Here is a 12612-nt window from a genome sequence, read left to right on the forward strand (position 1 = left end):
ATATCAGTTTAAAAATGGGATTAGACAAATTCATATGGGATCAGACTATCAGTGACCTTGAGGCTACTTACTACCTCCAGGATCTCATGCCTTGAATATTGGCTGTTGGGGAACGCCAGTAGTAAAGAGCTTTCCTTTCCATACTCGTAATTTCCTCACTGCTTATGTTATGGAGCAAGACGTTTGGACACGAGCCCTTGTTCTGATCCAGCAGAGCTGTTATGTATTCTGTCCCTTGCTTTCTCTTTTGCTTTGCCATCCTTTTATAATTCCTAAAGGCCATTGGTCAAAGTCTTGGTTTAGTTATGCCTTACCAATGTAAAACTTACCAAAAAAGAAACTGAATGTCCTTTTTTCCACATTCACTGAACTGAGTAATTATTGCTTCAAAGGAAACAGCAGAGGGCTAAGATCTAGTGTGTGTGTGTGAACACATAACCACAACAGGTTTTCTACCTGGCAGGTCCCTTTGGTGGTGGCGGTGGCGGCAGCAGCAGGCATATGACAGTGATTTAAGCAAACAAAGTTATCCACTTACCCCCCGTCTGAGGCTGCGGAAGGACGTGATGCGGGGTTTGACTGTCTTATTGATCTCGTTCAAACAGTAAGACAGAGGGTCACGGGTGAATTTGGGGGATGGAGGTCCATTGATGGCAGAGGAGGAGGGGGAAGATGAAGAGGAAGGGCAATTTATAGGGGAGAGGGGAGGGGTTGGGAGCTAACGACAGATAAGGGCCATGAACAAGAAACAACAAAAAAACACACAAAAGGATGGGAAAAATATGTTGTAAGAAAATAAAAAGGCACACATACAAAAAAAAAAGAAAAAAAAAATCCCGCCACCAGAAACACTACAGTGCATTCCATCTGTATTATATACACATTGGCCAATAGTTGAGAGGGGTTGGTAGCCATTTGCTTTCAGTAGAAATAGCGGGTTACATCGGCTACCACATTTGCCAGACAAGGCAATAACTATAAATCCACGAGGTCCAATATAACAGGAATGTACTGCAACAAAACCCAAGAATACATGGGGAAGAGACAACAGCACACGAGGCACAGAAACACCCAGCCCCCAGGGAGCAAACGAAAAAAGATGAGGAGGGTGGCAAGATGCAGAGCTGAACATGGCATACTCAACATGGGCAGGGCAACATGGCATAGTTCCTTCCCTCCTTCCCCCTTCTCCCCCACCCCGCTTTCCCTCCATCCCCAGTCTGATAATCTGGCTCTCAAAATCTGTTATGTGGGAGGGCTAAGCTGGTCTTAAACTTCAAAGTTATTGATGGAAGAGAAGAGGCCCAATGTTAGTAGCCAAAGAGGGAGGAAAGCCTTTGAGGAGAGCCAGAGGTTACCACTGCGCAGCACTTCAGAGCATGCCCTTTAACCCTTCTCACTCCTTCAAGGTCTTGGGTCTTTTCCTAGGATTGTGCTGCTGTGCTCAACGCCATTAAAAAGCACACTGTGTTAAGGAGTTGCAGAGCGGTGCTTGACGAGCAGCTTCAGGCGCTCAGAAGCACATTGTGGCCTTTTCATGGAATGATTCACAGGGAGGTATGAGAGATTCACCAATGTGAGGAATTTTGAGAGTTGAAATCTACACATCTGGAAAGCACTTAGGCTAGAAGAAGCTGGTTATCTACCCAACCATCTATCTTCTCTCCAAGGTCAGTACAGATCCATCTTTGGTGCAGCCAACTAAAGACAGATACAGATGTGGAAATGCCTGTTCAACTCAGAAGAACTTGTTCATTTTGCTTTAAAATCTCTTGAAGCACTGCTGACACATTAAAATGCCCTAAGTAGACGATAACAACCCAAGTAGCATTGAGTTATATTAGCAGGATGAGACCCATCGAATCTCACCTGACTTTTGAACTGGTCATATTTGCTTTAGGCAAGGCTGCTTCCTCTCCACTCACTTCTCTAGTACAGGAAAAACAATACACACTGACTTAAGGTTGTTAAGGCAACCACAAAGAACTCGTGTTTAATAATATAAAGCTTTATTAATTATAACGTTTGTCCAGCTTTGGTAACTATATACAGTACACACTAAAAAGGCAAACCTTTACTTAATGTTTACTTGCAAGTTAAGGAATGCAAGTGTTCTCTCATATAGTTTATTAGGGAAAGAGAGAGTGGTTTGGGTTGTTATAAACAGGTTGTTCTGAACCACAGTAATTAGTCTAGAAAGTGGAAGGAATCACTACTGCACCACCCTCCAAGTCTTTCTTGCAGGCTCAAAAGTTCCTTAAGGGAGAATTCAGGAATGTCATTTTGTCTTTCCTGTCCTGAAGTCATTCCTGAATAGTCAAGGAAAAAGGGCAGTAAAGTTGACATATGCACAGAGGCAAGGAGGCAATACGGAGGACATGGAAGAAATTATGCAGTAGGAAAACAGAGATGAGGGCAAAGTAGAGGCCAACTGTAGATGTGAGCAAAGGCTGTGGAGCTTGGCTTTTGTGCAGCATCTGCACTGCAAGATTATGTGACTAAGAACATTTGCACTCAGAATAAAATGGTGGGGGTGGGAGAACACGTTCAGTTCAGATATAAGGCAAGAGAGTTCAGGACTCGTGGCAAGTGGAATAAAGGGGCCCCATACGGATGGATGGAAAAAGGAGGCTTTTGCTAACACAGGCCATCTGAAATAGTGTCCTTGCAAAGGCTATGAAAGAACCTCTGGGGGAAATTAGTAGGAAACAAAATGAGAGCTCCCTGAAGCAGCCCTCATCATCTCCAGCACACAAGCCCACAGGGTCATCTAGGGACCACAGGAAAAAGACAGGGGCAGCTGGGGATGGCTGCTTAGAATAGGCCGTTCTAGGGCAGACTTCCAAGGCCTCCACAGCGGGAGGGCCTCGAGCAACAGAAGGCTGATGAGATCCAGTGGTGGAGAGAAGGAGGGATGTTCTAGCTAAGGCCCTCCAGCAGCAGATAAACTCTATCTTGGCCCCAGATTTTCCTGAGCAGCATTGATTTGACTTAGAAGGTCAGAGAAGGAAGCTCTTTCATGAGGACTAGTGAGAACAGCCAGAAAGAAGAAAGAAGTCAGCCAAAGAATGAATGGAAGTGGCAATGAGGGCTAGTATGGTAACTTGCAAATTTCCACAGGATAGTATTTTTCAGCTGAGAGATCTGCTGTGGTAGGCCAGCAGCCTGAAAGGCAGGGACAATTAAATGCAATAGGATTTCAGAGTAATATTCAAACATGCCAACACTCTTGATTATCCTCTTCCTTTCCTGTACCCCTGCCCTCAGATACTGCTGACCTGTGAATCCAGGCGATATTAAGAGACGGATGATAGAAGACCAATTGTTCTCAGTTACCTTCAGGATGCTGCCAGCCCTCTACAACAATTCTCACCTTGTTCTTCCTGCTGAAGAGCCAGCGCTTTCCCTTGTTCTTGCCCAGCAGTCGGGGATCCAGCCGGCCATCAAGTGTGCCCCGGGGAGTGCCCAGGCTGCTATCAGAAGAGGTGCGATTCATGGGTTGGCTGAAGTCTTCAAAATCCATGTCTCCCGGCCTTTCAAAACCTGATTTGTGCAGTTCAATTAACATTTGCGAGTCCTAACAGAAGAAAAGCATCCTTTTGAAATAAAACAGGAAAACTGTCAACCCAACTCCAACTGAGCCTACAATAGAGATTAGCAGCAAAACTCCATATTGACCAAGGATGGGATCCTGGAGCACCATTTCAGTTAATGCAGTCATAAAAGTAGCTTAAATGTATCTTCTCAAGGTCAAAGAACAAATGTAACGTTGAAGAAATCAAATACTTTTTAATTAAACAAAGTAAGTTATCCCTTCCTGGTGCCCGTCCACAGTGTCAGGAACAGGACTGTTTTTGAGCACAACCATAGTTCAAAGGCAGAAAACATATTTGCCAGCAAACAAAACAAAACAAAACCCCAACTTCCCCAGGCAAAGGATCTTAGGTGCCATTGCTGGAAAGGTTTGGGGTTAACAGAAAATCCACACTCTTTTCAGCCTCTACCATACAGTGAAGGAATAAGAGATGTTCAGATACCTACATTTTTTTCATCAACCACCTCTGCAGCTGCCTTCATGCCTTCCAGGCATTTGCCAATGATCGGCATGACCTGCTGTTCTATCTCTGAAAAGATGCGATAGCCCCCCTTGAGACGCCGTGTCCGTCTTTCGTCCATCTCTTGCATCTTCTAGAAAAGAAGCAAGGAAAAAGGACTAAATGATAATTGAGATATGAGGATTATTCACAATATCCCAATTGCTGTTGCTTTAGGAGACACTACAGGAGACTTTCTTATTCACAAAATGGTAGCCACAATGGGCATGGTCAGTTACAAACAAGTTGACAAGAATCTAAGTTGGACCCCAGAATAGTCTCAAACACTGTAATGTTATATTTCTGGGGCCCATAGGCATTTCTGCCAAGAATTATGACATGATACTAGGGGTTGATGCTTTGCTTTGCAGCACAACAGTTTCTAAAATCACTTTTTAATTAAAAGACTATGTAGCATGAGCCTATGTGTGAGTTGCCTCAGGATTTGGGCCTCTCCCCCATCCTACTTAACATCTGCACAAAACCATTGGGAGAGGTCATCAGTCAGTTCTGGATGAAGTATCACCAGTGACGAGATGATATCCAGGACTGGGCAGGAAATACCACAGATGCCTCAATTCTTTAGGCTATGGGAAGCTGGACTGGACAAAAGTTCATCCTAGCAAGATAGAATAGCTAGAATCACCTGGATCCTGGGGTAAGACCATCTTTTGTTCCTGATGGGTTTGCACTTCCCCAGACACTGGTCCAAGATCTAGAGTAGAGGATCCCTGAGCAACAAGTGAAAGCTATGGCTAGAAGCTTTGCCCAACTTCATAGCTGGTGATCCAGATAAGGCTGTTCCTGGAGATGCTCTGCCCTCGTGATCTTGTGGATGATGCTTGAAGCTGTTCTTGAAGACTACTGAGATACTATAGTTGGTATAAAATGGCTAAACCTGGTTTAATTGACCAATACCTAGTTTTCAAGAGCAGCATCAGTTTCCAAAGGGGATTGGGAACACATTTGCAGTACTAATCACACCTTATAAAGCTATTTATAGCTTAGGTCCTCAGTTTCTGCAGGATTGTTTGCTCTGAGTACAACCTATCCCAGTGATGGCGAACCTTTTAGAAACCGAGTGCCCAAACTGCAACCCAAAACCCACTTATGTATCGTTGGGTGCCGGGTGGGCGTGGCCCATTGGGTGGGCGTGGCTGCGGTGGTAATGGCAGACTGGGTGGGACTAAAAAGTTCAATCAATCAATTCCAACTTTGTCAGTTCTTTTTTTTCCCATAAGAAGTTGAAAATGATTGATTGATTGAACCTTTTTTCCCTTTTTTTGCACACAGTGGCGGAGGCCTAAAGCGAAAAGGTTTTATAAAACCCAGCTGAAGGCCCAGGACTGGGGCAACGGAGCGCGCGCCCAAAGCGAGGGCTCTGCGTGCCACCTGTGCCATAGGTTCGCCAGCACAGACCTATCCTGTCTGTTAAGTTCTAACTGGGAATGCCATGCTTTTGGTTTCACTTCCTCACATGGTTTAAGAGTCAGGAATGCAGAGAAAAGCCTTTTGCGAGTCCACCCTGACTCTATATGGAATATACTCCCTCCCTCCCCCACCCCAGGTTAGCACAACCTTGCTGCCATTTAGGACATAGTAAAAACAATCATTTTTGTTTTAGTTGACACTTTGGACAATAGGGTAGCAGTGATCATGGTTTCTATATATGGTCTCTGATTATTATGTTTGCTGTTGATTATGACTTTGTGGATTTATTATGCATTTTGTGTTGGTGAGCCACCAGAGTCTCTGATGGGGGTAGCATACAAAGAATATTAAAATAAGTAAATAATGCTGTTAATGTTAAGCATTAATCTCCCTGGACTGGGAGACTCTAGTTTTAATACTCCATCCTGTAACAGGCTCAGCTTTGGGATTATCCACACAGTCTGGAAGCTGCCACTGAGCAGAACGTAGCTCTCTAGTTGCTCTGTGAGGCTGGCTGCCCCTCAGGGTCAGTTTAAGATTGGTGTCAATCTACAGTCTCTGAATAGTCCTTGATTTATTACCAGTTGCTTAGTGACTGTTTGAAATTATGATGGACCAACCTTAAGGGCTGTCCGCATGAGTCATAAAAGTGCCGAGGTTGCCTACCCCTGACCTAGATTCAAAGTTCCAATGATTGGGGCCCCTCCACAGTCCCATGACCAAATTTCGGTTGCCCAGCTATATTTATGGTAGTTTTCAGTGTCCTGTGGTCACATAACTGTGTTTTGTGATGGTTTTGCTGAAAACCGGCAGTTTCAGATTTTGGCAAAATTATTTATTTATTATTTTATTTATTAATTTAATTTATATACCGCCCTTCTCTCAAGAGACTCAGGGCGGTGAACAGGGCAATACATAAAAATTAGATACAAAAGTTAAAATTAGATTATTAAAACATAATTAAACAATGCCCAGAGATAATACAAATTTAAAATTGAAGTCGTTAATAAAAATCCCACCCCATCCCATCAGGCCAGGCCAGCTTGTTTAAAGAGATAGGTTTTAAGGTCGCGCCGGAAGGAGCGGAGATCGGGCGCCATCCGGAGCTCAACCGGAAGATGGTTCCATAAATCCGGTGCACCCACAGAGAACGCTCTCCCCCTGGGGGCCACCAGTCGGCATTCTTTGACCGGCGGCACCCTGAGGAAGCCCTCTCTGTGGGAGCGTACTGGGCGGAGGGAAGTTGACACCGGCTGCAGGTGCTCCCCAAGGTATTCTGGACCCATGCCATGGAGGGCTTTGTAGGTCATTACCAACACCTTGAACCTCACCCGGAAGACAACTGGTAACCAATGCAGCTCGCGGAGCAGAGGTGTAACACGGGAGTATCGGGAGACTCCCAATACAACTCTCGCGGCTGCATTCTGTACCAGTTGGAGCCTCCGAGTGGTCTTCAAGGGTAGCCCCATGTAGAGAGCGTTGCAGTAATCAAGACGAGAGGTCACGAGCGCATGAGTGACCGTGCGCAAGGCATCCCGGTCTAGATAGGGCCGCAACTGGCGCACCAGGCGAACCTGGGCGAACGCCCCCCTAGTCACAGCTACAATATGATCTTCTAAGGAGAGTTGTGAGTCTAGGAGGACTCCCAAGTTGCGAGCCCTATCTACAGGAGATAAAGACTCACCCCCCATAATGAGGGGTGGGATATCCTGAATATCCCGAGATGCCGGTACGCACAGCCACTCCGTCTTGTCAGGGTTGAGACGAAGCCTGTTCCTCCCCATCCAGACCCGGACCGCCTCCAGGCACCGGGACATCACGTCGAGGGCATCACTGGGGTGGTTTGGGGTCGAAATGAAAAGTTGGGTATCATCAGCATACTGATGATACCCAACTCCAAAACCACGAATGATCTCACCCAGCGGTTTCATGTAGATGTTGAACAGAAGGGGCGAGAGGACCGACCCCTGAGGGACTCCACAAGCGAGAGGCCTCGCGGTCGACCTCTGCCCTCCTGCCAACACCGACTGCGAGCGTCCCAGGAGATAGGAGGAGAACCACTGAAAAACCGTGCCTCCCACTCCCAATCCCCTGAGACGCCGCAGCAAGATACCATGGTCGATGGTATCGAAAGCCGCTGAGAGGTCTAATAGGACTAGAACAGAGGAGTATCCTCTGTCCCGAGCCCTCCAGAGATCATTCACCAGCGCGACCAATGCCGTCTCCGTGCTGTACCCGGGTCTGAAGCCCGATTGGTACGGGTCTAGATAATCCGCTTCATCAAGGACCAGAGGGAGCTGATGCGCCACCACACTCTCAACAACCTTCGCAAGAAAGCGAAGGTTGGAGACCGGACGAAAGTTGATCCTGTCCACTTCCTCCGGAGTCACAGGATCGAACTCCTCCCAGGTGACATTGACAAGACCGCTCGTGTCCTGATCGTCCGATACTGCCCAATCGGAGTCCAAACCGGTCCGAATCCGAGCGATTTTGTCCGACAGATGTTGACTAAATTCCTCGGCCCGCCCCTGCAAGGGTTCCCCACTAACCTCCTGATTAAGGAGGGAGCGGGTCACCCTAAACAGGGCGGCCGGGCGATTATCTGCGGACGCGATGAGGGCAGCGAAGTAGTTAGATCTCGCTACCCTCATCGCTGCGAGATAAGACCTAATATGGGTTCTTAGTCGCAATCGGTCGGATTCAGATCGGGTGGACCTCCAAACGCTCTCTTATACCATAGCGAACAATGGATTTGCTTAATGACCACAGCATTCATTTTACAACCCTCATGTTTGCTTAATGACCATCGCACAAAAGTTTATAAACTGTGTTGGTCATGTGAACTATCCTTTTTACGACCATCCATGGACTATCAACCCTAATGGGCAGGCTCCATTACAGTTGCATGTCGAGGACTATCAAGCTCTTTACCTACACATTTAATACTGTCTCTCCCAAGGCTAGGCAAACTATGCCCTATGATCAGTTTTATTCTCTGCTTTGGTCCACAGAGACCATCTGGCTTGCCAGACAGTGACAAGGGCAAAGACCTTCTTAGTAGAATACCTCCATGAGGAAACATTTTCTGGTAGGAAGTATGGCTGTTTCCCCACTTTTAAGTGATATCCAAAGACCCACTTCTTCACGCAAGCATCTGCACAGTACGGACTCTTATACAGATTTTAGTAGCCTAAGAGGAATTTAGTGATCAAGATCACAGACACAGTTACCGATCACCACAGTACCTTTCTGGCAGCAAGTGAGACACTGGCAGGGGGAAAAAAGCCTGTAGTTTTATGATTCAGGATGAGGGAGAGCCATTCTAGGAAATGCCTCCAGGGTGGCAGCCGTGAAGTATAATACCCTGGAGCTCTCTGATGACCTGCTTCAGATCTTTGTTTCTCTTTCCCAGGCCTTTTTGTCATCCTTACACTTGAACTGATCCCATGACTTTAATTGCTGTTTGGTTAATTCTTAGATCTGTTTCCCTTGTTCGCCTTTCAGATTAGGGTTATTTTAGAAGCACTTACAAGTGGATGATTTATAATTTTTATTTCACAATTATTATTACTGCTTGTACAAACTACTTCAAGGGACTACTTAATACAAAAAAAGGGCATAAATTCAGGAGGAAAAAAAATGTAAAAACTTACATTGAAGATCTGTGGCATCTCCAGAAAGTAAAACTGGTTCTGATTGTGATTGAACTTCTGAAGATATGAAGCATATTCATTTTTGCTCTCCTCAGCCATGTGACTACGCAGGTTGGCTTGCTGCTTGGCCTGGGAAAAGTTGGGGAAATGATGAGAGAAAAACCGTATTTCAAGCAAAGCCGCAAGTGAAGAATAGAATCCAGCTTCAAATTTCCTTCATTCAAGTATGCACTTTAAGCAATCTTGTTCTCTGTCTCAGTGTTGCTTAATTTGATGACCCTCGGTAGCCCAATGATCATCTGAATGGAAACAAGAGCACTCTAGTTGCTACCAGCTAGAACTAAGAACCGCTTTCTCCAGGTGCTCCAACCCCACTAGCCCCAAGCGCTAACCCGCCCCCCCATAAAGGTTTGAACAATATGGGCAAAGATTCTGGGAACTGAGTTTTAAAAAAAGTCTGCACCTTTAAATTTTTCTTCCAAAAGAAGTAAAAGTGACTTATGTACCATTTTCCAAAATGCCTCTCATCTAGAAGATGTGTCTGCAGTGCATCTGGGGGCTTCAAAGGACTGCTTTGACAATAGGTTTTGAGGACAAGTGTATAGGGGGGAAGGCAGCTGGCATAATCTGGCACCATTCTTTCTCTCCAAGAAGTTTTCCCTGAGATGTGTCCCAGGTTTTATGACTTACTGGGGAAATAAGCCATCATTTGCTTAGAAACATAACATCAGAATAACCAACCGAAAGTTCAATAGCAGAAAGTTCCTGGGTTTTAGCACAAATGAGTCAGGATCTTAATCATCATTTCCATTACAGAACTCCTCATAACTACTCCTGGGGCTGGGAAACAGTAGACCAGTCCAGATACTGACCTTCTCCACATCTGCCTTGGTAGCATTGATGTCCTGATCCAGCTTCTCTGCATTCAGCACAGCTTTCTCAGCCTCCCGGCAGTCACGTTCAAACTTACGTTTGCTCTGTGAAGAAAAGCACCTGAGTGTTGCCCTTGCCTGCAGCCTGTTGCTATGCCTTCCCTTGCTGGCTTACCTGAGTGGGAATGACTTGAATAATGAAATACCACCATTTCAGTAACACATTTGAGCTATGAACAATCACTACATAGGCTTGATTTGATTAGCCATTCTGAGTTTTTAAACAAGAACTGGAAAAAGGACGAGGGGCTCTGCTTCTGATGTTTAAAAGCATGCTTAAAAAGGGATTCAGACGGTTATATCTTATGATATAAACAAAAGTGTATCGAAAGAGGGAACAGAACTGCCGTTATCAACTGGAAGATCTTTAGCAAGCACTTAAGCAACAACCTTCAAAAACTGCTTTGCAATAATGAAAGAACCATCTCAACTACTCACATTTTCCTACTACATCAGGGGTGTCAAACTGCCGGCCCATGGGCCGGACGCCTCACGCAGAAGCCGCGCCCACCCCATTGCCAGCAATGGCAAAACAGTCCCGATACGTTGCACGACGTCACATGACGTTGTGTGTTTGACATGTCTGCACTAGATTCAGGCCTAATCTGTAAATACTCTATTGGTGAGAATAAACTGCCTTTTAGTTTTAAGCAAGAACAGCTCCCTTGAAGTTAACTATTTGAAATGTCTGGTTTAGCACATTTATTTGTCCCATTAACTTCTATCCATGTCTTCAAGATTAAACTTAACGAAAATGTTAGACCTGCTAGGAATGTGGTATTCTATACTGGCCTCTACCCCAACTCAGGAAGCAAAACGTAGATGCTAAACAGAACTAATCTAGGGAAAACAGAAATAGTTAGCAGGGTGTTGTACTCTAAGTTTGGAAACACAACTTTTTGTAGAATTTTTGTTCAATATGGATGCTTAGTCTACACATGGACAATCATTCTGATGATGTGCAATTTTTTATTTTGTGGAAATCTGGAGCTTTAAATAGGACATTCAGTCATAGGAACACTTATTTTTGATTATGCAGAAAGGCAAACCCTGAAAACAATAAGCATTGACAAGAATTGCTACAGTTTTCTGTTTACATTAGTGTGAAATTATCAATGAAAACAATCCCAGAAAAAGGGTTTGCTCTTGTCTCTGAAAAGCTGTACTATACTCTAATGGGGTTTTTCTCACTAAAAAACCAACTCCATGATTATTTTAATCAATACACAAAACTCTATAGCAGCTTCTCCTAATTTTGTGCTGAAAGCCGGGTTGAGCTACAACTGCTTTACAGGCTATCCTGGTCTGGGATTACAGGATGACAGATGTAGCACATCTGGAGGGCATCAGGTTGGGGAAAGTGAAATCATAAATTCTTGGAAATTTCCAAAACAGAGCTGCTTCCTAGGACCAACAACCTAAAGTTCCTCCTCTCCCTTGACATGCACTCTGGATGTCACTGTTTCCTTGTATCCATGATCTCTCCAAAGAATTTTTAAAAACTGGATAGAGGAATCATTGCTTGAATAAAAAAGCTCCATTTATTTTCCAAGCAATGTTTCCATCCACAAAATGTTTGGAGACCTCTGAGGGGGAACAGTGTCTTCCACAGCTGTGTTCCTGTTTGAAATATGAATCAAGCAAACAAGTTTTCAAAGACAAAAATACAGAATCCTTACAACTGTATGTTAATCTAAACTGTTAAGGGAAAATCAGAACTCACATTTTCAAGTTGCTTAAAGGAATTCTCTAGCTGTTGCTGAGCCCTTCGGCCTTCTTGCAGATACTGGAAAGTGAAAGGAAATTTAAGAGAAAGAAAATCATTATGAAAAGTTCTTGAACTCCCAACACATTGACTCTCCCTCCCCAAATCATTAGGTGACAATACTTCCAAAGAGTAAAAACTTCAACAATCCCAGAAATCAACCTCAAAGAGCTTTCCAACATCAAATGGCTCCGTGGCTTCTTTTACATCAAAGTTGGCTTTTGCTCTCACAAAATCTATTTTTCATCTACATATTTTATCTCCAAGAATATCTATATAGCTAAAATTTCAAAAACAGAAAATGGGGGGGAGGGAGGTGAATATTTAAGGAATATCTAAATATGAAACACCTGAGGTGATTGAGGGAAACCTGCACTAATACTATACTAAGAATATCTACAATTCATGCATTCTTCCAGTTCTGAGATCTAATACCACTGAGGTGGAGATACATATAAGCTACTCTTTAAATTAATGATAAAAATAAATATTTAAATACTGCATTAACAAAATACCTGAATGGTAAATTGTAAACACTGCTTTTAAAACATTTTCCTAGCCACTCAAACTCTGAGAGATCCAAAGGCAACTTTGCCAAGAGAGGAGTTTGGCAGCAAGATTTATGACACGGAATCAGAAGTGCTATCAATTCAGAAAAGAATCCTCATCGTTTTCTGGGAAGTTCTTGGCATCCCTTCTTTATTTTACAGTAATAATGAACGTGCTGCCGTAATTCC

The 12612-nt window shown here is 44.2% G+C and overlaps 1 protein-coding gene across 4 annotated transcripts in view; it reads right to left on the bottom strand.

Moving 5' to 3' along the window:
- TRIP10 (thyroid hormone receptor interactor 10) overlaps window positions 1–12612 on the bottom strand; it is an 86476-nt gene that overhangs the window by 10220 nt on the left and 63644 nt on the right. For 3 of the 4 annotated variants that reach the window (XM_081317209.1, XM_081317210.1, XM_081317211.1), the window contains 6 exons: window positions 11834–11896; window positions 10051–10155; window positions 9179–9307; window positions 4042–4188; window positions 3374–3577; window positions 539–718 (listed from right to left, as the gene is read on the bottom strand). In XM_081317209.1, the coding sequence (XP_081173335.1) occupies window positions 539–718; window positions 3374–3577; window positions 4042–4188; window positions 9179–9307; window positions 10051–10155; window positions 11834–11896 (828 nt within the window). The remainder of the gene's footprint in view (window positions 1–538; window positions 719–3373; window positions 3578–4041; window positions 4189–9178; window positions 9308–10050; window positions 10156–11833; window positions 11897–12612) is intronic. The other variant, XM_081317212.1, reaches the window with a different exon arrangement.

This window comes from Vipera berus (assembly GCF_964194415.1).
Source record: "Vipera berus genome assembly, chromosome: 2".
Lineage (NCBI taxonomy): Eukaryota > Metazoa > Chordata > Lepidosauria > Squamata > Viperidae > Vipera > Vipera berus.